The sequence below is a fragment of the Mus caroli genome, chromosome 18, assembly GCF_900094665.2.
Source record: "Mus caroli chromosome 18, CAROLI_EIJ_v1.1, whole genome shotgun sequence".
NCBI lineage: Eukaryota > Metazoa > Chordata > Mammalia > Rodentia > Muridae > Mus > Mus caroli.
The window spans coordinates 73,312,924-73,335,971 of NC_034587.1; the positions used below are offsets into that span (position 1 = coordinate 73,312,924).

General features: G+C 44.2%; 1 protein-coding gene across 3 annotated transcripts in view; it reads left to right on the plus strand.

The window, feature by feature from the left end:
* Nucleotides 1-20,336, plus strand: part of Hdhd2 (haloacid dehalogenase like hydrolase domain containing 2) — a 29,824-nt gene extending 9,488 nt beyond the window's left edge. For all 3 annotated transcript variants that reach the window (XM_021150723.2, XM_021150725.2, XM_021150726.2), the window contains exons 3-7: nucleotides 1,422-1,630; nucleotides 3,289-3,373; nucleotides 11,732-11,948; nucleotides 13,849-13,912; nucleotides 16,996-20,336. In XM_021150723.2, coding sequence (XP_021006382.1) covers nucleotides 1,422-1,630; nucleotides 3,289-3,373; nucleotides 11,732-11,948; nucleotides 13,849-13,912; nucleotides 16,996-17,099 — 679 coding nt within the window. In that variant the 3' untranslated portion in view covers nucleotides 17,100-20,336. The remainder of the gene's footprint in view (nucleotides 1-1,421; nucleotides 1,631-3,288; nucleotides 3,374-11,731; nucleotides 11,949-13,848; nucleotides 13,913-16,995) is intronic.
* Nucleotides 20,337-23,048: the final 2,712 nt, after the last annotated feature.

The following is a 23,048-nucleotide window of genomic DNA, read 5'->3' on the forward strand; positions in this document are numbered from 1 at the left end:
CAGTCCCAGGTCTCATTGCTGTGAAGGTGGCCTTTCTGCTTAGATCGAAAGAAAACTCGCCAACTCTGCTGAACAGTGCCACCTCTGATGCAGTGTAACCGCTGAGCCTGCCACTCTGCCAGGCAGGAGACTGTCCGTGGAACTTTCTGGAGCACTGGAGGTTTCCCTGTCGGAATCCCTGCACTGGCACAGCCACTGTGGTTTCTATAAAAACAGACAAGGGACGTTGAGGAACTAGTTACACAGAAAGTTTTGTTTTTTAAAGAAAACTCATTAAAGCTGATGTGGGCATTCCACAGTAATGCTCACTTTGAAGATAATAGCCATGTTAACGTAGCAATTTCTCTTGTGAGATAAACTACCAAATTTAATGTGTTCTACTGAGAAGTTGCCACACAGATATAATAGAGGAAGTCATGATTACAGTGGATTATTTAATCATATAAATTTACTTAATGTTCTTTGAGTGCATCCTTAAAACTCTCTTCTGTTTTATTTGCTTGTTTTAAATTATGTCAAGCACTTTTATGTCTTGTAGCCTTCTGGGGAAGACATTAAAAGCAACAGGCTATTAATATGAATTCTAAATTATAACTAAATTATAATTACCTTTAGATTTTATGTTGAAACACTGTTCAACATATTGAACTGAGAAAGTATTTCTAAAGAAGGCTAGAGTCACAAATTCTTTCTCTGAAATAATCCCAATTTGTTATTCAAAACCAGATCATGGAATCAAATCACTCCTGTATGTTAGTAGTACTTACACACATGCTGTGTAGACACTGGCCTTGAACTCACTTATGGCGCAGGAAGCTTCAGACTTTCCATTCTTCTCCGGGCTGCTGGGTCTGACAAGAAAATGAGTTCTGAGCATCTCTCTGAGCTGACCAGGGAGTTTCTGTTTATACGCACAGCAATGCACTGGTGTGTAGCTATCTCTGTTAACATCTCAGTTTGGTCTTTTTTTTATTCCCTTCCAGTCCATTTCACAAGACTCTAATAACTGTGGCATCCGCAGTTCTTGTAGTAAGAGCAATAAAACACTGGCAGAGCACAGGAAACCTTGCCACGGCCCCACTGCTACCCAGTGGCTGCAGTTACTTGCCGCCATGAGTCTCAGTTCTGTCATGTCACATCAGGGGATGATCTTTAAGATAGCTCACCTCTAGACCCTGTGAGGACAGTGGGCTTTCATGTCCTTACTAAACTCCTCAGCCAGCCAAGGGCAGCTAAAGTCCAGAAGCTCCCACGAAGTGGAGATAGCTTTCAAAGTTTGACTTTCCAGTGTGCGAGACACTGCATTCTGGGTAGATTAAAAGCAAAGCACAGGGCACGTGCTCACGTCCTAACACTTGCCGGCTTGGGAGGTGTCATGGACTAGGAGGTAAAAGCTGCACTTGTGAATCTGACTTTTCCAGGTTGCGGGCCACTTCCGTGATGGTTCGGTTTGTGACCAATACAACCAAAGAGAGCAAGAAAGACCTACTGGAGAGACTGAAAAAATTGGAGTTTGAGATCTCCGAAGATGAAATATTTACTTCCCTGACAGCAGCCCGAAACTTAATAGAGCAGAAGCAAGTCAGGCCCATGCTCCTGGTTGATGACCGTGCACTGCCTGATTTCACAGGTGAGAGATTTGGGAGAAGCTGACAAAGTTCTTCACGTGGGGATCCCTGAAACCATGCAGAAGAGGTATCTACGCAGATATTCCCATTGCTGAGATGGTCCACAAAACAGACAGACAGACAGACAAAGCAGCCTTGTCCAGAGCAGTACAGGACTTACCCTCTAACATTTGGTCGATCAGCTCGACCACATTAGTTGCTGCTGTAGCCCAGGAGGTAAGAGCTGCCTCTGCACCCCTGCATTTGACTCCAAGTCCCCTGCTGTGTTTATAGAGTTTATAGAGTCTGAGCTGATGTTTCTCAGACCTCTCTGACCACCATCTACAGTACTGACTTTGTGAGGTAAGCGGCATTATATGTTTGGGTTGAGTTTTAATGGTACTTAGATCATCCCAAATTAGTAATCTATTAGTGAATCATGAGCATGTTTTAAAGTAATTCTTTTGAGTATTATAGCTGTTAATCCAGGATATGCTCTCATAACTTGGCTAAGTGAGATAAACCAGGGACTTCTTAAAAATAGATGTCATTCTAGATAGTACAGCTATTCCGTAATGATTGTGAAATACTTTTCAATAAAGAGTAAATTGTTTTCACTTTGGACAAAGTGACTATAGAAAAAGTGTCCTAGTTACATGAACAAGCTGAAGGACAGCAGAGCAATCTTTGAATCTGAATTTCCTTTCTGACTGTATTAAAACAATATTAAAATCCTAGCTTGTTTTTTTTGTTTTAAGTAAGATTCTGATGTACTAGCAGTAAGCTAGAACTGGGATGGAAAAGCAGAATATTTGGTCAGGACTGGAAGAAATCTTGTCACTCAGTGATGGACTGTACCTCTCAGAACATGTTTATCTATATGAAAATAACCAATATATGTGAATATTTGAAGAAAATGAAAATATCTTTGCCAACATCTGCTTCAGTAGTAGATGTAATAAAAAGAAATAACACTAAAAATATTCAACTCTCACTGTGGGCAATAAGTTTGTTCCCTCAATAAACTTTAACAAGTTATTTAACACTCATGGCAGTGAGTGAGAAAGAAACTCACAGTGGGCACCTGAACACAGTGAAGGGCACTCGGGCATTAGCTGTGCATAGTGCATAGGCCTTGTGATCAGACGACGGACAAACTTTGCCTGGTTTGTCATATCTGAAGTCCTAGTATTAGATACCAGGCTCTTAAACATGCTTTAATATGTGTGAAACAAATGTAGATTAGGAAATGGTTATAAAACTGTAGAATTCTACACAGTGGTGCTTTTCATATTTGTCATGCATGTGCCAATTAGAAGTCTCTTTTCCCTTGCCTCTTAGAATTTCATTCCCTTATCAGTTACTGTTACTGTGATAAAACTCGTAGATGTTCTCCTGGCTATAATCAATAAAGCATTTTGAAATCAGAAATCACTCACAAATATCAGGTTGCAATTTTCAATTCAGGTATTCTAGCTATAAAAACATCTATGAAGAATATGGAAAGATATTAATGTCCCTCTCTTCTCCCTCCTCTCCAGCCCACCCCTCTCTCTTTTCCTCTTCCCTCTTCCAAAATGTACTTCAAATTATGGTGATAGCAAAATGTGCACATGTGGGAGATTTTTTTTTTTAATACAGTGTGACTGTATAAATGCTTACATTTCTTCCCTGTTGCCAGGAGTTCAAACCCAGGACCCCAACGCTGTGGTCATAGGACTGGCACCAGAGCATTTTCATTACCAGCTTCTGAACCAAGCATTCCGGTAAGCAGCTGCCTCTCATCTGATCAAAGGGTCTCCTTCATTTCTTCTTTAGATTTTGGCACATAAGAGTTTTTGTTAATTTCTGACTACCTAGATTACACAATAGGGTAAACATCTTCAAAAAGTCTCTTTAGTGCCAACATCAAATAATATTAACTATCTTGGCGTGTGTGTGTGTGTGTGTGTGTGTGTGTGAGTGAGTGTATGTGTGTGTGTGAGCGTGACACAGCTGTCGCTGGATGGAGGACAGCTTCAGAGATTGGCTCTCTCCTTTCCCCATGTGGGTCCTGAGGATCAGGTTTCAGTCTTAGGCTACTGCAGGCAGCTTTACCTGCTCCACTTCACTTCGCTTTTGGTTTTGTTCGTCATCTGTGTAAATATGTGATGATCATTTTTCCTCTTATTTAGAGAATCAATATTCTAGAACAAGAATTCACAATAAAATTGCAACTGGAAAGGAAGTAGGGTTTTGTGGTCATTGTTGTTGTTACTTTATTACCGTAGGCATTTTCCACCGACAGTGCTGGTCACTGAGAGAAAGCAGCACCCAGCTAATCAGTGGAGACGGTGAGGGTGCCTCGCCTTACTGAGAGGCCGGGCTAGGAAGAGTGGGCCCTTTGACCATATTTTCAAAGCAGCTAAGACCAAGTGCTAAGGAAAGACTGCCCTGGCAAGTGGCTGTAAAGATGGAGAATCAGCAAGTGTTCCCATGACTACTAAATTACCAGGTCAGGGTGGGAGAGTAAAGAGTAAAAGGCCAGAAGAAGGTGAGAGGCCCGCTTTAGCAGCCAGGAGGGGTTGGAGACATTCGTCCTATGAGACAGGCAGGTGGAGAGCCTTCGGTGGGATTGACAGGCACGTAACAAGCCAAAGCTGTAAGTCCAGTGTATCCGAGCATTTGGCCTACACCAACTCCTGCAGCTTCTAAAAGAACACTATGAACTTGTTCTCCTGCTCCCCAAAATACGTCGACAAAATGTGCTCACAGCTCTGATCTGCAGAGAAGACTGATTTTTTTCTTGAAGTTTTTGTTTTCTCATCTTGCTTTTTATGTCTTCTCAAACAACTAAATAGTGTGATTTGCCTTTGTATTTATGACAGGTGAGTACTTTAGAATGTTGCAGAAAGATATATTGAATTAATTTACTGGAAAAAAATGGTTGGACAGAGAAGTAGGAGTGTATAGTGTTTGCCTACCATGCACAAAGCCCCTAGTTTAGTCCCCAACTCCACATACAGTGGCAGTGCTTTTGTATACATTTGTAATCCCAGCATTCAAACTGGAGCCAGAAGGATCAGATGTTCAGTCATCCTCACCTACATGGAGGTCAAGGATGGCCTGGAGAGCAAGATGCTCTATGTCAAAGCAACAGCCAAGAACAACCAACCAAGCAGTGGCCTGATAGATGTCTGGTGTCATAACTAAACACTGCTTTTTATTTTCCCTACCAGGATGAGGACACACAAGAACCACCCTAATGCACACTTAGTGTAGAATGTGTTTCTTGGCATGTATGCCCTGTAAGAAACTTTAATTAAGCAGGTTTACACATCCGCCCCCATTGTTTGCTGTCAGTTTTAGAAAGTGACCGTCCTCATGTAAAATCTGAATCAGCAGAAATTGCAGTTTGAGTCAAGTGTTCTCAGTTGTGTGCCCGGTCACTGAGGGACCTTGGTTAACGGATCCACTGTCGTTGGCAGCTCGCACGGTCACTGCGATGCTCAGGCCTTTATTTAAAGATTCATCCAGTCACCGACAAATGGCTTGAGACTGTACTTCCCAGCACAGGACTGTAAAAAAAAGATTAAAGATAATAATAAAAATACTTTCTTTTCACATACTTTAATTGTCCTGCTTTAGTTTCTTGGGAAACTGTCTGCCATCCTTTTGTAAGGCTGCCAGCAGTATCAGAGTTTATTTGAAAGAGAAGCCTGCATTGTTCCTTCTGCTGTTCCCTTCTGTGCACTCCTCTACCCACAGTTTCAAGAAGAAGCTCTTGATTGATTTTAGCTGGTAATTTGGGAAGGACATATTTAATAGGAAGTTGGGAGGTCTCTTTTAAATGAATACTAGACTCAGGGTAATAAAAATGTATGTTGACATAATACTGGCTTTGTAATTGCTCGGATGCTGTCTAATTAGTACACTTTCCTAACCATATTGATTTTTCCAAACACCACATTTTAAAGCATTACAGTGTACTTATAGGTCAGCTCTAATTTCACAAATGCACTTAACAGCTGGATGGAGAGTTCACAGAGATTCTAGGTCTTGGCCTTGTTTGCATATTGATGTTCCCACAGAGACTGTGCCTTCTACCCAGTGACTGCAGCTGTTCGGATTATATGTGGCAAATATAGGCATCTCAAATGAACCACCGATTAAATTACTATTCACGTTGATAATGAGAATAAACATTGGATGTTGAAGCCCATTGCATAACTGCCTTCCCAGGCATTATGCATCAAGACAGATGCATCAAATTTCATATTACACCGCTTCATCCCTATTATATTTTTAATGAACTGGCCTCTCTAAAATGCATGGCACATACACATATCTTACCTGCCTGAGCAAAATTGAGAATGATGTTAAAGAGTTGCTTTGGGGGAAAGATGTAAACCAGCTCTGTAACACCTTAGGCCTGGCCTGGGATTGTGCTGTGTAAGGCGCTCAGGGTCTTAGACCCTCTGCACTTAATGCACACCATAGCGGAGCAACTAACGTTGCTGTGCTTCCCCGCTGTCTTACCAAGCAGGAGTGGTCAGTGCATTTGACCCCTCCTACAGATGCCCCCCACCCTCCTTGTAATCACTGTGATACTAGGACCAGGAACTTGATGCTCTCTTATTTTCACGCATTTCTTTTTTTTTAATTTTTAATATTTTTTATTACATATTTTCCTCAATTACATTTCCACTGCTATCCCAAAAGTCCCCCATACCCCCACCACCACTTCCCTACCCACCCATTCCCATTCTTTTGGCCCTGGCATTCCCCTATATTGGGGCATATAAAATTTGCAAGTCCAATGGGCCTCTCTTTCCANTGATGGCCGACTAGGCCATCTTTCGATACATATGCAGCTAGAGACAAGAGCTCCGGGGTACTGGTTAGTTCATCATGTTGTTCCAACTATAGGGTTGCAGATCCCTTTAGCTCCTTGGGTACTTTCTCTAGCTTCTCCATTGGGTCACGCATTTCTTGATCAGTACATCTGAAGCTCTCCCTAAATGGTAGAAAGTATTAAGTGTTTATCTTTTTAATCCTACTCACCACTTTGCTTTTTCCTAAAAATACTGTATGATTCATTTATATGAAGGTAACTCTATTTCTTTAATTTTACAGCAGTATAACTACATTAGTGCAAAGCCTGTTTATCTTACGATCTTAACTAGAAGCCCAGTGTTTGAGCCTTTAAGTAATGGACTAATTGGATGGAACACTACATAGGTAAATAGATTACTTCCTAATCCAGCCTGATCCTAGTAAGACTAAAGAATACCTGGTCATGGAAACAGCGTGTTTTAGTTGTGGAAAACGCACAAAAGAATAACTAGAGGTTCCCTGCTTCTGCCACCTGAAGAGAATCCTCATCGGTGTGTTAGCACATAGCTAGTTATGTACATGGGTTTCTGTGCACAGATTTGTATATACTAGAACATCAACTCAGAGATGCAGGGCATCCCAAGCCCCCTAAGGAAGTCCTGTTTGAGAGGCAGCTTTGGAGCTTCTCTGATGGCCTCTCTTCTGAAATTCTCTTTCCCGATACAGGGTCTGAGCACTCTTCTAAGGTCAGAGCTGTGCAGATTTTGGTACTTTTTGGACTGGAGAGGTTTTCTGTCTTTTTTTTTTTAATTAAACAGTTGGGGGTGGACTGAGGGATGGCTCAGCCATCAGGAGCACAGGATGCCTTTCCTGAGGACGATCCAACTGCATTGGTCCCTTACAGGCACAGAGGCGAAACATTCATACTTAAAAATAACTCCTAATTTTTTATAGTTCCATACATTTATATAAAGGCATTTAGAATTTTTCCGTCTCATTCTTCTCATCTTCCTCCCTTTTCCGCTGAAAGCCTTCCTTCCCAGCAGGGTGTGGAGGAAATCCTGATGGTTGTTGTTCAATGGAGGATTGCTTGCTTAGGGCCTGCATGTCTTTTTCAACAGCAACAGGGTCGAGTTTAAGTGTTGTAATGTATTATGAACCAGGAGAAAACAACGGGGACAAGAGGAGGAGAACAGTGACAGCCACTGAGGACTGTTGGAACCTGGGCAGGAGACATTTCACAGCACTGTGCTACTAAGGTCAAGTTAGAAAGCTTTTTTTGTGGGACTCTTCCATTTGTGAGATGGCTGTCAGCTATGCAGTCCTAATTAAAGTCCAAAAAGGGTCAGCGAGATGCCAGATAAAGGATAAAGGCGCTTGCTGACCGGTGGCCTGAGTACCATCTCTGGAGCCCATGTGGAAGGAGAGAGCCTACTCCTGCAAGTTCAAACTAGAAGTTAAAGCCTTGGATATGAGAGATATAGAAATACAACCCAGAAGATTTTAGGCACCTGTGTAAGCTGACCTGAGCTCACAGGAAAGGACTGGCCTGCACCCCGTTGCCAGGCAGTGCTGCTCCCCATGTGACCCTTCTCTGGTTTCTGTCACTATGTTCGATTCCTGCTCTTCACACGGATGAAATTGTACACGGGTCACTTTTGTTGTTGCTGCTTTGAGACACCCATGCATGACAGGCAGTGGGCCTCCCTTTTTCCATTCTCATTCCTGCACTATGTAGTGTGGCGTGTTGGCTGAGCTCCCGGGCCTCTTTGTGTGCTGACCCTGGCTCTTGCTTTGTTTCCAGTCTTGCTGCTGTGATGAACATTCTTCTGCATGTCTGTGGGGACGTGCACATTATTCTCATGGGTGTGGATTTAGGAGGGAAGTTGTCAGATAGAGGTGTAGGTAACAGTTTTAGCCTCGGTCGGCATTGCCAGTTCACCCAGTGCTAGCCCCACGTCACACATTCTGCCAGTTCCATTCACCCCACGTTCCCGCCAGTCTTTTGTAGTCTGTGGAACTGTGACTGTCCATGTGGTCTCCATGGTAGCTTCTTAATGAGTTTATTTCTCTAATGAGTAATATTGGAAAAGTTTTCATGTATTATTGAGTATTAGATAGCTTTTCTTATGATGTGCCTGTCCACATCTTTTGCTGTTCTGGTTGAGTTATTTTTCGTATTGATATATAAGAGGCATTTATATGTTGTATATATCAGTCTTAGTTTCCCTAGGGTACCACAGATATTTCAGCCTGGAGTGGATTTGCATTTTTGCTCTCCTATTAAAATGAGAGCACAAAGTTCTTAATTTTGATGGAATTCAATTTGTCAACATTTTCTTCTGTTCTATTTAATAAATACTTAATACCCAAAGGACATGAAAATGCTATGTTTTCTTCTGTAAGCTGTTGTTTTTGCCTTTAGCAATTAGGTGTGGGGTCTGTTTATGTCTTTATGACTCATATGAGATAAGAGTGAGTGACTGAGAGAGGCTTGAGGCAGGGGCTTCCTGTACATCTTAGACTGGCATTGAACTTGTGATCTCCTACCTCAGCCTCTCCAGAGCCAGGTTACGAATGTGCATCTCCACGCCCAGAGAAGAGTTCATGTCTTAATATGTGCTTACTTGTTCCAGAGACATTATAGAGACTTGCTCTTTTCCCCAGTGAGTTCCTTGACGTAAGCAAGTGGCCATGTGCATTGCTTATTTCTAGGTTCTCCATCTTCACACTGCCATGACTACTGTATGACTACCTCGGCTATCATCTGTCCTTTGCACACCTATATGAATTTTAGAATCAGCTTGTTAATTTCCCTTTTAGGAGCTCCCTAGCATTCACTGATGCTATATTAAATATATGGATTTGCATCTAAACCATAATGCATCCTCCAGTCTACAAATATAAAGTATATTTTTATTTATTTAAGAGTTTTGTACCAGGCCCTTCTTTTAAGTCAAAAATGCAGAGAGGAATAAAACTGACAAGCGTTTTGGGATATTATAGCAAGGAATATATTCAAAACACAGATAGTCAGAATTACCACGGCAAGTGAAGAAGAAGAAGCCCAGTTAGTCCAAGGAGGAGATTAGAATGCTGTCTTTGATGTCCTGACACTTAATCAGACCTGTCAGATGGGCAGGAGGAAGCTGTGAACTGTTCCATACTGTGCAGGTAGCGGGAACATGACGTCTGTGAAGCAGGACAGAGTTCTAGAGCTTTCCCTGGAAGTGAGAGCAGCTGGTGTCTGAACACTGTCCATGGTTGGGAAGGTGACTGGAGAAGCGGCTGGGCAAGGGACGGGAAGACCTGGCAGCTGTGTGGCCTGCATCCCGGCAGCTTTCCCTGCTGAATGCCTTGGGTTTTCTGTTGTGGCTGTGTTCCCCAGCCAAGATCTTCTTAGTTCTTTTCTTTGCCAGCCTGAAATTTCCAGCCAGAGGCTTTAGTATAGGGCCGTCTTATCTTTTTCTTTTCTTTCTAATGTCACGATAGCCTTATAGTTAGAACATTTTAGATCTCCTGCCCACATGTTATTTCTAGTAACAGAAGTTGAAAGCCACCCTTTGCTACCTGCTTTCTGGAATAGGAGCACTCATGGCATAGAAGGAGCTGCTTCTAATACATGCATCATTTTTCTTGACACAGGCATTTCACTGTGTATCAAGCTGGCCTTGAACTTTAGATCCTCCTGCCTCTGTCTCCACAGAGAGAATTCGGGGAATATAGGTGTGTGCTACCATGCCTGACCCTATCTTCATATTTTCTGAAAAATATCAAACCACAAAAGACATTTGTCTGTACCCTAGGAAACATTTACTTAAATGTGCTTCAGCCCTTGCAAGACCCAGTGAGGCTGGTGCCGAGCAGGGAACAGTAGCAAGAGAGCCTCTCTCCCAGCCTCCGTGGAGCCAGCTCCAGCCTAGAGAAATGGAGAGAACCCACAGGGTCTGCCCTCCCAGGGACAACACTCGAAATTAAGTACACACATCAATCAAGATGATAATTCTCATCCCTAGCTAATATATAATCAAATATTAACCAAGCTAAGTCAAATGAGTTTTTAGTTTAGCTATGTAAGTGGAAGACAATCTTGAGGTCTGTTGCATAAAGAATTCCTGTTCTGTGGTGCAGACGCAAATGAATGGGATTGGGAGATAGGCTAGGTGAGTCATTCTGTGGTGTGCTAAGTCACTGCTCAGGAAGACCAGCAGAGGGGCTGGGCAGGCTCTGGCCTGTGCGCTGAGCCATTGGTAGTAACGAACAGCAGACCCCTGGAATAGTCCAGTATTGGTTTTACTTAATAAAATATTTAATCATAAATGTCTGAATTCTGCATCTCCCACAGGAAATTATTTCTGTGCCCACTGACAAGAATAATTTAGCAGTTTCATAGCTGAGCGCTTAATTACTCATAATTGTGAGGGATAAGATGTGATGAATTCTTCCTCCACGGACTTACTAAATATTTTAACTAAGTAGATGACTTCAAGTAAATTAAGCTAGTGAGGTCATTTATTACATTGGTTAAAATCAGATTAAGTAGTATTATCTTGTCTCAGATTCCACTCGACAGTCATCCACGTGTGGCTCCTCTCTTTGACTAAAGCCGCATTGCTCAGGTAGGTGGCAGACTCGAGCGCGGGTGAGGTTTGTGGAGATTTGCAGTGGTTTTGCCTGAGGCATTCGAGCTCCCTAGTTCCATGTGGAGCTTGTCTGTCACACTGTTGAGAAGTCCTGACATCTCTTGCTCCATAAGAGTACAGTTTGTCCTGTGTCAGACTTGGTGGTAAAATTCAGGGAGAAACTAGAAAATTCTCCATTCAACTTCTAGTGCAAGAAGCAGCCTAGGTTGTGAAGTAGAGGAGACAGAGCTGCACACACCCGGTGAGCGCGCTCCTCCATCACGGCAGCAACAACCCTGTGGTGTCTTCAGAGGCCTGGGAGCCTCGTGCTTCCCATTAGGGAAGGGGAAGCAGCTCATCTCATTAAGTTAAGTTCTTTCCTCCAGTGCCTTATTTAGCTTTAGTTCTCTTCATTCTCTTTCCCTGGTGATTTGGGTAAAGTGTGTGAAATCACTAAAGGTAAAAGGTTGAAGCAATCCCAAATTTAATAATCTATCACCTTTAGTGTATGTGTGTAATTCCCAGCAGTTCTCTGTGAATTCATTAGAAGACAGCAAGTCATTAAAAGTTAATAAGAAACTATTTGTTTCTGTGAGTGTGAATAAAACCACTGAGTAAATCTGACATCTTTTTCTCAGTCATAAAAGACTTGCTCTTAGCTTGTCTGCATTTTCTCCATCCCTCTAGGCTACTCCTGGATGGAGCCCCTCTGATAGCTATCCACAAGGCCAGGTACTACAAGAGAAAAGATGGCTTAGCCTTGGGACCAGGACCATTTGTGACAGCCTTAGAGTATGCCACAGACACGAAAGCCATGGTGGTGGGGAAACCAGAGAAGACATTCTTTCTGGAAGCCTTGAGGGATGCTGACTGTGCACCGGAGGAGGCCGTCATGATAGGAGATGTAAGTACAAGGCCCAAAGAGATGTCCTGTAGCTGCCTTCCTGTACATTGGCAGTGTGTTCTTGTAAAAATAGAGATGTTGTGTCTAACATATCTCCATAGAGTCTCAGTCTCTCTCTCTCTCTCTCTCTCTCTCTCTCTCTCTCTTTCTCTCTCTCTCCCCCCCTCCATATGTGTGTGTGTGTGTGTGTGTGTGTGTGTGTATGTATGAATGATTTATACACCAGTCAGTTAAATGTTTAATGTATCCTACTAAAGAAAACCCCAATACAGATCTGAACATTTTTTAATATAGCTTATGTGGAAAACAACTTGTATCAAAAGAATTCTACCATTTTTGCCTTTTTAGCATATATTTATGAAAGAATTACCCAATTAGTGTGTCCAGTAGTTAGGGATACTTGCCACTCTAGCTCTTTTCATAGTGGGGAGCTATGGAATGAGGGGAAGCCCTTAATAGTCACCTGTGGTGATGAGCACCTTCCTTTTGTCCATGTCAATGAGCTGGTATTATTTCCTATGTGTGCCATGTGTGGTAAGTTGGTATGAATGGTTTGTTTTAGCTCTATGTGCCAGCTTGATAGGATGGAAGCAGCCACTAAGATTGTCTGGGCCAACCCTTAGTTTACACATTAGGAAACTGAAGCCCAGGGAGGTGAGTCTCCTACCTAGCACAGCTGAATGTAGACCATGGGGTTTAGACTCCCCTAGTTTCTGAGTCCATGGTGGTGGAACAGTTCTGGTGTTGTCTTCTGCTTCTGGAGTCTTCCACTGAAGTTGATAGAATGCTCATGGAACTGGGTTATAGTTTGAGGAACTATGGCTTTTCTTCCACCTTTTGCTCTTGCCATTCTGCCTGAGTTCTCCAGACAGGTGTGTGTGACAAGTTAATTATCAGGGGCTGACAGGAGGAGCTGGCCAGGGAGGGTGGGGAGCTGCAAGCAATGTCCTCAGCTGTGTGCAGTTGCTGTTGTCCAGGAGAGAGGTAGGTCCTCTCCTCTGTGTCCCCATCCACATGCCCTCAGCAGGGAGGATTCAGATGTGGTAACATAGAAAAAGGTCTTGGGTGGACCTCAGAGGAAGGTTTGGCACTGGAAAACCATTTCCAAGAACTATTGTTAAATAATAGGAACCATTTTTCTTTCTGGAAAGAAATTGTCTTCAGGCATGATCTGATAAGTAAGTGTGCTTTCAAACTTGAGTTGGCAAGATGGACTGCCTTGATGCTTATCCCAGGCCTTGACTTTTTCGTTACCCCACGTCCATTGTCAACAGTAACCTAGTATATGGTGGCTGGGTTTCTGGTTTGGGGGATGTTGTGTAAGATGGAATTTCACTGTGCTGCTCAGCTAGCCTCAGACTTTTAAGCTCAGTCAGTTGTCCTGCCTCAGCTTCCTGAGTATTGGGACCACAGGACTGTGCACCATACTCAGCTCCACTGAACATACTCGTCTCAGTGCAGGGAGCTCCCTCCAGGCTGCTGGGATCCCCAGTGTGGAGTGAACGCAGACAGTCTGCTTGCGTGTGGTGCTTGACTCGATTCTCCCTAGTTGGCTGGACTCCCTAGTTGAGGTCCACAAGGATGCAGGGTCTCGTGGTTTCCTTGAAAAGGATAGACAGGTGTATGAAACCCAGAGACTCGGCAGTGTGCTCTGTGCTCTGTCACTGGGGCTCCTGCTCTGATGTTCGCCTTCTGCCCTGATGATGCTCTCCAGCATGATTTCCTCCTCAAGGTTTACAGAGATACTTTAACTCTTTGTACACATGATCTTTCTTGCATTTTAAGAATGAAGAAGAAAAGCAGGGAATTTTGGGTAGCCAGTGTAGTCCAATCGGCTATTGGTAGAGTTTGTTGGCAGGCTGGGTGAAGACTCGGAACTAAATGTCTTCGTGTTTTCCAGGATTGCAGGGATGATGTTGATGGGGCTCAGAACATTGGCATGCTGGGCATCTTAGTTAAAACCGGTATGTATTTCCTGTATAGACCCTTTCAAAGATACGGATAGAGAGGGGCACAGTGGTACATCATTAACCTAGCACTTGGGAAGCTGAGCGGAGGAGCGCTGTAAGTTTGGACCAGTCTGGCCTCTATAGCAAGTTCCAGGCCAGCCAGGAAACACCGTCTCCCTGAAACCCAGAGTTGCCAGAACAGCCCTCGCAGAAGGAGCAGAGCTTTCAGCACTCTAGTTCTCTCCCTACCATAAGCAAGCGGGAAATGAGTTCAGGATTCCAGGAAGAGCAGTGAGGGATGCTGTGCTGCGCAGCACAGCTGGAGCAGGCTAGAGGCAGTGGGTGCTCCCCAGAGACAACCACACAGTGGACAGTTCACCTTTGCAGGATGTCCTAGAGACAAGTGTCACATCAGAGTAAGCAGGAGGCCTGAGGCGTGCTGCTCAGAAAAGAACCCACTCTGTGGGCTGCACAGTGAAGATGCGCAGCGTTAGGAACCGGCCTGCTAATGCCTCTTATGCTCCTATGTGCTCACTTTGCATTTTTTAACATACATGTAGAAGACATTTTTCTTTTCTCTTAACTTCGGTTTTGGTGATCAAAAGTTTAGAGGACTGAGACTGTAGCTCAGTGGAAGAGTGCTTGTCCGTACAAGGCCCTGGGTTAGAATTTTAGCATCATAGGGAAATAAGAGTTTGCAAATTACTTCCACCAAAATTAGTTTCCTTCACACAGTCTGTCAAGTTTAGGGAAGAAAGGGGGATGCCTTTTTTACGCTGATTCAGTTGACCCAGTATTTTGACAGCAATCCAGTGGTTAATTGTTCTGTGTCTTGGTCAAAGCCATGTGCTGACTAGTTATGTGAGATGGATCAAGCAAGAATCAAACTCTGACCTCTGAAGAGCAAGGTGAGCAGAAACAGGTGACTGGAAAATGTCAGACAGCTGAGTGAGAAGGAACAGGGCTATGTGGCTCAGGAGAACGCTTGAGCCTGTGCGCAGGCCATTGGGAGGGGAGCCTTACAGACAGGGCAAGCCAGCACTTCAGAATCAACCCAGCATTTCCTCCTCGGGGCATCACAACCATGATGTGATGCAGGCACCAGGAAGCAGGGATAAGTCAAGAGAGACAGCCTCTCACACGCTCCCTTTGTTTCCTTCTCTCTCCCCTCCCTTTGAAGGAGCCTGAAATAACTTTTGCTTTCTGTTATTCCATGAACGGTTCCTCTTTCTAGCTCACACAACTGAGGATTCGTAGCAACCGCCAAGTCTGGGCCTCTGCATCGCTGTGAATGGCCTTTCTGCCCTGACCTCCACCTGCCCTGCTTTTTTTGTTTTTGTCCTAAAGAAGCCAACATCTCAAACATGTAATCAGTAAAGCAACTATGGCCCTCCAGAGAACAGGCCCATTGCTACTATTGATGTTAGTTCTAAACCACGAGGCCAGCCAGCACTGACTATAACTTCCAGCACAGCACAGTGGACAAGCTCTAGTCTTCCCAGTATTTAAGATGACTCTGAACATCTAGATTCATATTCAGTAATAAGTGCTTCTCGTGGAGCGCCCTGAGCAATGGTGTGTCTCAGTGGGAGCATGGGTCCATGGGCAGTGTTCCTCTGTTCAGATGATCAGGGTCTGTCCTGAGCAGAATCTCATCTAGAGAACAGTGGCATGGATGGCCCTTTATCTTACAGCAGCAACGCACTGCCTTGCTTTCTCCCTCCTCATCCTTACTGACCCAGTGCCTTCCTGGGTGGATTAGGCTGTGAGTTAGGCAGAGGTGCTTCATTCTTTCAGTCAACACTGTGGAGCACCACCTTGAGTCAGGCACCATCATGTGGGCAACAGCTAGACATACAGCTGAGCACTGTCGTTTGAGCCTTGTAGAAGAAACTCTACTTTGTCTCTGGTCTGGCAGAAGCGCCCCAGAAGCCCATGGCTTAGACACTTATTTGTCGCTTAGACCACTGGATCTAGAAAGTAGGTGGTATAGCAGTAGTCAGCCTTTGACATGCTGAGTAGAATCCCTGCCTACTGGTTTGCTCTTAGTAGGATTTAGCTTAAGATTTAAGCAGTAGGGTTTGCTGAGTGGAGCTGCACCGTGAGGATGTGAGGGTGAGTGCAGTGTGTGTTAACAGCCCCTAGACTCCATGCTTGTTCCTTGGCTGGAAGAGCTCCAGTAGGACAGTACAAGAGCCGTCTTCTGCAGAACACACTCGTTCTGGTTTGTGAGGGAAGCAAAATTCAGGAAAGGAAACCTGATAACGTGGAGCAATGAGTAGCGTTATAGAGAAGGAGAAGAAAGAAAGCAAAAGCCAAGCCCTGCAGGCCTTAGGCAAGTGCTCTCTCCTCTCGCTAGGCCTGGCTACCCCCCCCCACCCTTCTTCCTATTCATTTTTTAAAGACATATTTAGGGACTGCGTATGATGTGCCCATTATAATGTTAGATACTAGGAGTCCATTGGCGTGTAAAGGAGACAGCCCCCATTCTCAGAATATTTACAGTCTCCATAGCTATAAGACAAGCAAATGGGTAACTACAAGTTATAAACACTATAGAGGGAACTGGATGCTCAGAGAGAAAGAGGAAATTCAGAAATGACTGGGCCCAGTAAGGCTGTGAAAGGGGACCTTGCTGCCTCCTGTGCAAATGTAAAACCTCTCCAGTCCTGCACAGACTGGTTCCTCTCCTCTCTGGGCCTATGCGCTGAGTTGTGTACCAGGCCCACAAATTCCTGAGTCACAAATTAGGCAGCACTTGGCATCTGATTTATATCTAGTCTTCTGTTTTAAAAAGTATTGATTTAAATTGCCTGCCTATATTGAAGGTCAGGGAGAGAGTGCTTCCATGATTTGAAGGAGACCTTAACTGTGAGGTGACTGTTCCTAGAACTGCCCATTGTAAAAAACCAGAGGGCTGAGAAGGTGATACTGTCACCGTTGTCTGGATTGCTCCTTTACCTCCTAAGGGCTCAGGAGAAGGTGCTTTTGGGAGAGGTGGAGCCTTGACTCCCTGGTGGTTGTGGGGTGCTCCTGGGTGTGGGGGAACCTGGCACTCTAGCTGTAGCCTTTGTTCACTGGCTTTACCTTCATTCCAGGGAAATACAAAGCAGCAGATGAAGAAAAAATTAATCCACCTCCCTACTTAACTTGCGAGAGCTTCCCTCACGCTGTGGACCACATTCTGCAGCACCTCCTGTGAACCAGCATGTGTTGTCTGGACTGGGTGGATCCCTTTCTAACAAGGGGGCATCAGTAGGCTGCGCCATCCAGTGCTGATCCTATTTAACCCTTTCATTGTGCATTAATTAGAAAGAGGGGTATTGAATTGCAGCCAACCCTAAACCTTGCTAATCTCTTTTGTTTTATAAAAGAAGATGGGACCTGAAGAAAGGGAGAGCTGAGATTTTGTGCCATTCCTGTTAAAATATTCGTCAGGTTCACTGGGCTGGAGGAGAAGCTCCTGTGGGCACAGAGGAGCCGTAAGCTCTCCATTCCTCCGTGCTGGAAGTGAGAGAATCCTCTGTGAGCATGACTGACTCACACAGAGATGCACTGAAAGGTGCATTTGGCTGTCATCAGGATGCCAGAGTTGAGCCGTGAAGCTCTGCAGACAAGCCACAGAGAAGCAAGCTAGCAGCAGTGTGGCGAGCCCTTCAGCTGAGATCCAGTGAAGTTGCTTTAACAGATGTGGAAAGCCAGATCTTCCACTGTATTCCCAGCACAGATGACTTTTTTTCTGTTCATTAGCCAGAGATGACTAATTTAAATTTAGAACCCGAATTTAATTTAAAATAATATTTCCATTAATAACCTATTCATTGCAGATACCTATTATACTGTGTAACAGTTGTTTTGGAAATTTTATGTAAAATTAAAACTATCAGTATTTTACAGATGTTTTAATTAGACATTGTTATTAACAGGAACAGTGCAGAAACCAAAATCAAGCCTTTAATGTCTTATAGACCGTGCATTTTTGAAGTTAGTGTCCACCGGGGACCTATTAACTGTACATTTGCAAGATTTCATTATTTTTGCCTCTGACACTATGGGAGAAATCTTTTAGGAACTATTGGGACAGATTCAGGCTTTTATGTACTTCTTACTACAGTTGTAAAATGAGATCTCGTCTCGGTGCCTGGATTATTCTTCTCATGTTAAACCCACCCAAATGAAGGAGATGAAGTAGGGAATGACTCTCCTGCTGCATTTGCATGCTGTGCCAATCCACGGCCGTGGCAATTGTTTTACGGGGCTCTTGGGCACTGAATTATTAGGATGTAATTGTGCATCATCACAGTGCTCACCTTATTGAGGCGCACACTAATGTTAATGAGCTTCAGGCTTTGATGCTTGTTTAGAGATCAGCTCCGTCTTAGGTGGAAGAGAACAAAGCTAGGGAAATGGTGTCTTAGTGAGTGCTCTGTTCGTGGCTTTATGAATGCCCTAACTTCGTACTCACACATTGGCAGGTGCCCATGACAGTGTGACATGACCATAAAGTCGGAATGACTGAAGGCAGAGCTCCGGTGCCCAGTGCTCTGACTGAGGGCACGTAAGTCATCTCACCCCTTTCTATGCAGTATTGCTGTTGAACATGGAATGTAGGAACTGAATACTAAATACTTAGCCTAGACAACCTGAAAGGAGCAAGCTCGATGAGGATTGGTCTTGAAAAGCTGCATTTGGATGAAAGCTCAGCCTGAAGGACAGCACGCTGCTCGGAGCCTGGGGAAGGGGACACATCCATCTGCAGTCTGGGATCTGGGAGCCAGGGTTCGTTGTTGATTGCTCGGGAATTAGCAGGTCCTCTGAAGCTGCCGCATACTAAACTGCTGTGCAGCTCTGCTCATTGCGGGAGGCTTCTGCCTCAGGGTTCTCTAGCTGAGGAGCTGAGGACACGGTGCTGAAGATCACTAGGAAGACTGGAGTCCACCTCCTCTCTGCTGACTTCCCCACCTGCAGGACGGAACGAGGCGTCATAGTGTCCTGCCCAGGTGGTCCTAATAACAGTGCCCTCAAGAGGTCCCACATCTCTTCACTGGACAAGATCAAGTCTCACTCTTCTTATGTCTGCTGCCACACAGGCAACTGAACCAATGGAAATGAACTAAATATCACTGGAAGTCAATGCTAGGAGAGGAGACATTTCAGTTTCAGTGTTCTGTCACAGATGCTTAAAGCGAAAGCTCATTAGATATTAGCCTACAGTATTGCTGATGCTCTGGAAACAGGACAGGGCTAAAGCAAGGAAGCTGGAGATGGTCCAGGTGTATCATGCTCACAAGATGGAAGACCTCAGCCAGGCATCCAACCTGGAGCAGCAGCCGGCTCCAGTGTCCCGGAGAACCATGGCAATCTTAGTTCGAGGTATTTCCTTAACATATTTAACATACGTTAGGGCTTGGTAACTGGCCTGTCCACAGAGAGACCCAGGAGAATAACTCAGAAGTTTATCTTAGACTCGCTAGAATCAGAAACACTCCAGTAACTCTCAGCTGGTTGGTCATCTTGACCTCCTGGAGGAAATGTGATCCGAGTGTCTTTGGAGCTTCCTTTGTCAGCTGTCTTAGTTTCTTTTCTTGTTGCTGTGACAAAGTGCCTTGATTAAAGACACTTGAGGGAGAGATTCATTTTAAATTTTAGTTCACAGTACAAGTCCTTCATGGTGGGGAATTCAAGTCAGCAGGCGCATGAAACAGCTGTCCATCCCCACTGGGGAGGGCACCATTCTCACTGCCTGGGGCCTTTCTCCATTTCTGCAGTCCAGAGTCTCCACCAGGAAGTGGTGCCACCCAGAGCACACAACTGTCACCACCTCAGCAACATAAAGAAAATACCCCGTAAGGAGCCTAGAGTGATTCTAGATTATTTCAGAACAGCACTAACCATGGCACAGGCCACCCCATGATTAGAAGGTTGTGTTGATATGAAAGGCTGTATCCACATTGATTTCACAATTAACTGCTCCTGGGCCAGAAAAGGCACTAAAGACTTTGGGAGAAGGAAGGCCAGTGGGCACAATGGGAAATGATGGGTATCGGAAGCAGTGAACACTGTTGTAGAATGTAGAGCCAACCTCCTGGTGGCCAGATGTGCTTCCATCACACCACACACACAGCTGCAGGTGGGTGCAGCTCTACCTGCCTGCCATACCACATCTGTCAGAGCCTATCATAGTGACAAGGCATAGACAAGGGACCACCTTGTGTGATGGCTCCACAAATGTCCCCAGGTGTGATGTCAGATACCACCTTGGAATGATGGCGCTGTCATTTCACCTTTAATCGCACACTTCAAAACTCCAGTATCCTGTAGGGTGGGGAAGGTGGAAACATCCCTGTATTTATTATGTTCAGTTAGCGTTGGATCAATGGCTCCAGTAACATGAAATTAAAGTCCTTAGGCACCTGCAATAAAAAAATTTTTTAAACTGCATTAATCTATTTGACCAAACCCTCCACCGTGAGTGGGAGAGTGAATCCCTTTTCTTACTACAGTCATTTGCATGGAGCCATGCTTACATTATCATATTTAGCTGTCATAAATCACAAAGGCCTTTTCCACATACGCTCATGAGGGCCTTGCTGGCTTTTTGCCATACCAGCCATCAAGATCTACTAGCCAGAAGCACATTTCTGTCTTTAAAAGGCAGCAGATCAAAAATCATACAAACTGCACAGGTCGTAACATCTCTGAGTATCTTCCACTGCTCATTTTCATGTCATATATTGGCACTGTTTCCGTGGCTGATGTGCCTGAGAACTTTGTATTTATTAAATGCTTAGTGTGGCCAAAGCATAGGAAGACAGCAGGCACAGCTCTGTCCCTTACAATGTATATCTTCTAAGCTGGGCACTGAGGCATATGAAAACAAGCCACTAATACAAAAGGCTCTGATAAATTCAAAGCAACCATAGACTTCCTATACAGAATGCAGTAGGCTGAGTGCTAGTGCTAGGAACAGTATTCATAACTCCTGGAGCTCAGGTAGCCACTGGCCTACACTGTCTTAAAGAATGTTTCATTCATTTAGTAAGAATGAAAACAGGGACCTCAAACCACGGAGCTTACATCTGAGGAGGACAGACAAGGAGTCAAAGACACAGCTGCCTCATACAGTAGGAGTGGCTGGGAAGCGATAAAGACAACCAGGAATGGTTTTGACGGAGGTGAGTGTGGTCAACCTGATGGACAAAAAGGATGCAGATGATACAGGAGCAAGGGGTCACCAGCCCTCGTTGCCAGAGTTTGAGAGTGATGCTCAGGTGCAAGTCAGCTGCTGCAGTTTCTAGGAAGATTAGGAGATCTGGCAATGTTAGATTAAGTTTCCATATTGAACTGGGCTGAGTTGTGACTCTCAGAGACTTCAGAGAGTCTCTGGCTCTCACTAGTCCTCCAGTTCATCTCCCTCCCAGCTTTGCCTATGCAGTTTATGAACCTTGACCTGGTGCCTGTGCTTCTAGCTGGTAGGTCTTGATGGCTGATATCATAAAAGGCCAGCAAATCCCTCGTGAATTTATATGAGGAAAGGCCTTTGTGATTTATGACAAGTAAGCACAATAATGTAAACGTGGCACCACACAAATGACTCCTACCTAGCACACTACTTATGTGGCATCAGTTTCTGGGCTACCACGTGCATTTGAGTTGTGAACTCTAAAATAAGTCAACAAAATTCCCCACATGTTAAGATAAATTTTATTTATTCCAACTATGAAGAAGCCAATGCCTCATAACTATATATATAATATGTTATATATATAATCCATCTATCTACATAATATCTATGTAGATAATCCATGTAGATATATATTATATCTAGTTATAGATTATATGTAATATATAATTATAGGTTATATATAAAATGTATAGTTTTACATGTTAATAGCTACATATTAATAAAGTATATATGTAAAGACTATATATATAATCTTTTTAACATGTGCATATATGTTCTAGAGACCAGAGGACAACCTCAAGTGTCACCTTCAGAAATACCATCCACCTCCTTTGAGACAGGATTTATTGGCTTGGAGCTCACCAATTAGGCTAGTCTGCCTAGCCAATGAGCCAGGGGTTCCTCCTGTCTCTGCTACCTCCCCAACACTGGGGTTATTAACGTGCAACACTAGACCTGGAATTTTTATGTGAATGTTAGGGATCAAACTCAGGTTTCAAGTTTTAACACAAGCCGACAGAACTATTGTCCCAACCCCGTGACCTACTAAAAGAATGATAGACCCATCTGTAGTTGAGAGAGCATCTCAGCAAAAGAACGGAAGAACACCGGAGAGTTGGGCGACAAGGAGACAAGCCACAAAACACTCTCTGCTGAGAATGACAGTGTTACAAGCGTGAACTCACAGAAGCTGCAGTTGCCCGTACCAAGCCTGCACAGGACCACTGTCAGCAGTCAGTGTGGACTGGGAGGGGCTCATGAGTCCCTACCCTCTCCTAGGGAACTCTAGCTTACTGAAGGGTACTGAGGGAAGGGGCGTCATTATATTGAGCCCGCTGAGAAGCCCACCAGTTCCAACAGATAGTTCCATATACATGGTCGTGCCTTGGTTAGACTCAGTGAGTCACAAAGACATTATCAAGGGAAAGGGAGGGAAGACGGGGCAGGGTGAGAGTCGCCAGAGTACATTATACATACATAGGAAACTGTCAAAGAATACATTTAATTAGTAAATCGGGACAGGAGAGATGGTTCGGTTGGTTAAGAACATTTGCATTCTTTTAGAGGACATGAGTTCAGTACACAACAGCTTGCAACTGCCTGTAACTCCAGCTACAGGTGATCCAGACGAGCTGACCCAGTCTTCTGGCCTCCATGGCATCTGTACACATGTGACATTCACTCACACAAAGAACAAGTAACTAGATAATCTACAGTAAGTTTGTGTACGAGTTGATCTCTTTTCTCAAACCTCCACTAAAATGAAGGAAACAGAGAGGTCATAAGCCCACGAGATCAGAAAGTAAGAGGATGCAGGTGAGAAGATGTTAACACTGGAAGATTCAAAGTGGGTTTCTAAATAACCAAACTGGGTATCAAAGGCAAAACCTAAACAAACTACATCCGTACTCTATCCTTCAGAACACTCTCCAAAACTGGAATCTTTGAGCGACTGTGTAGAGGGAA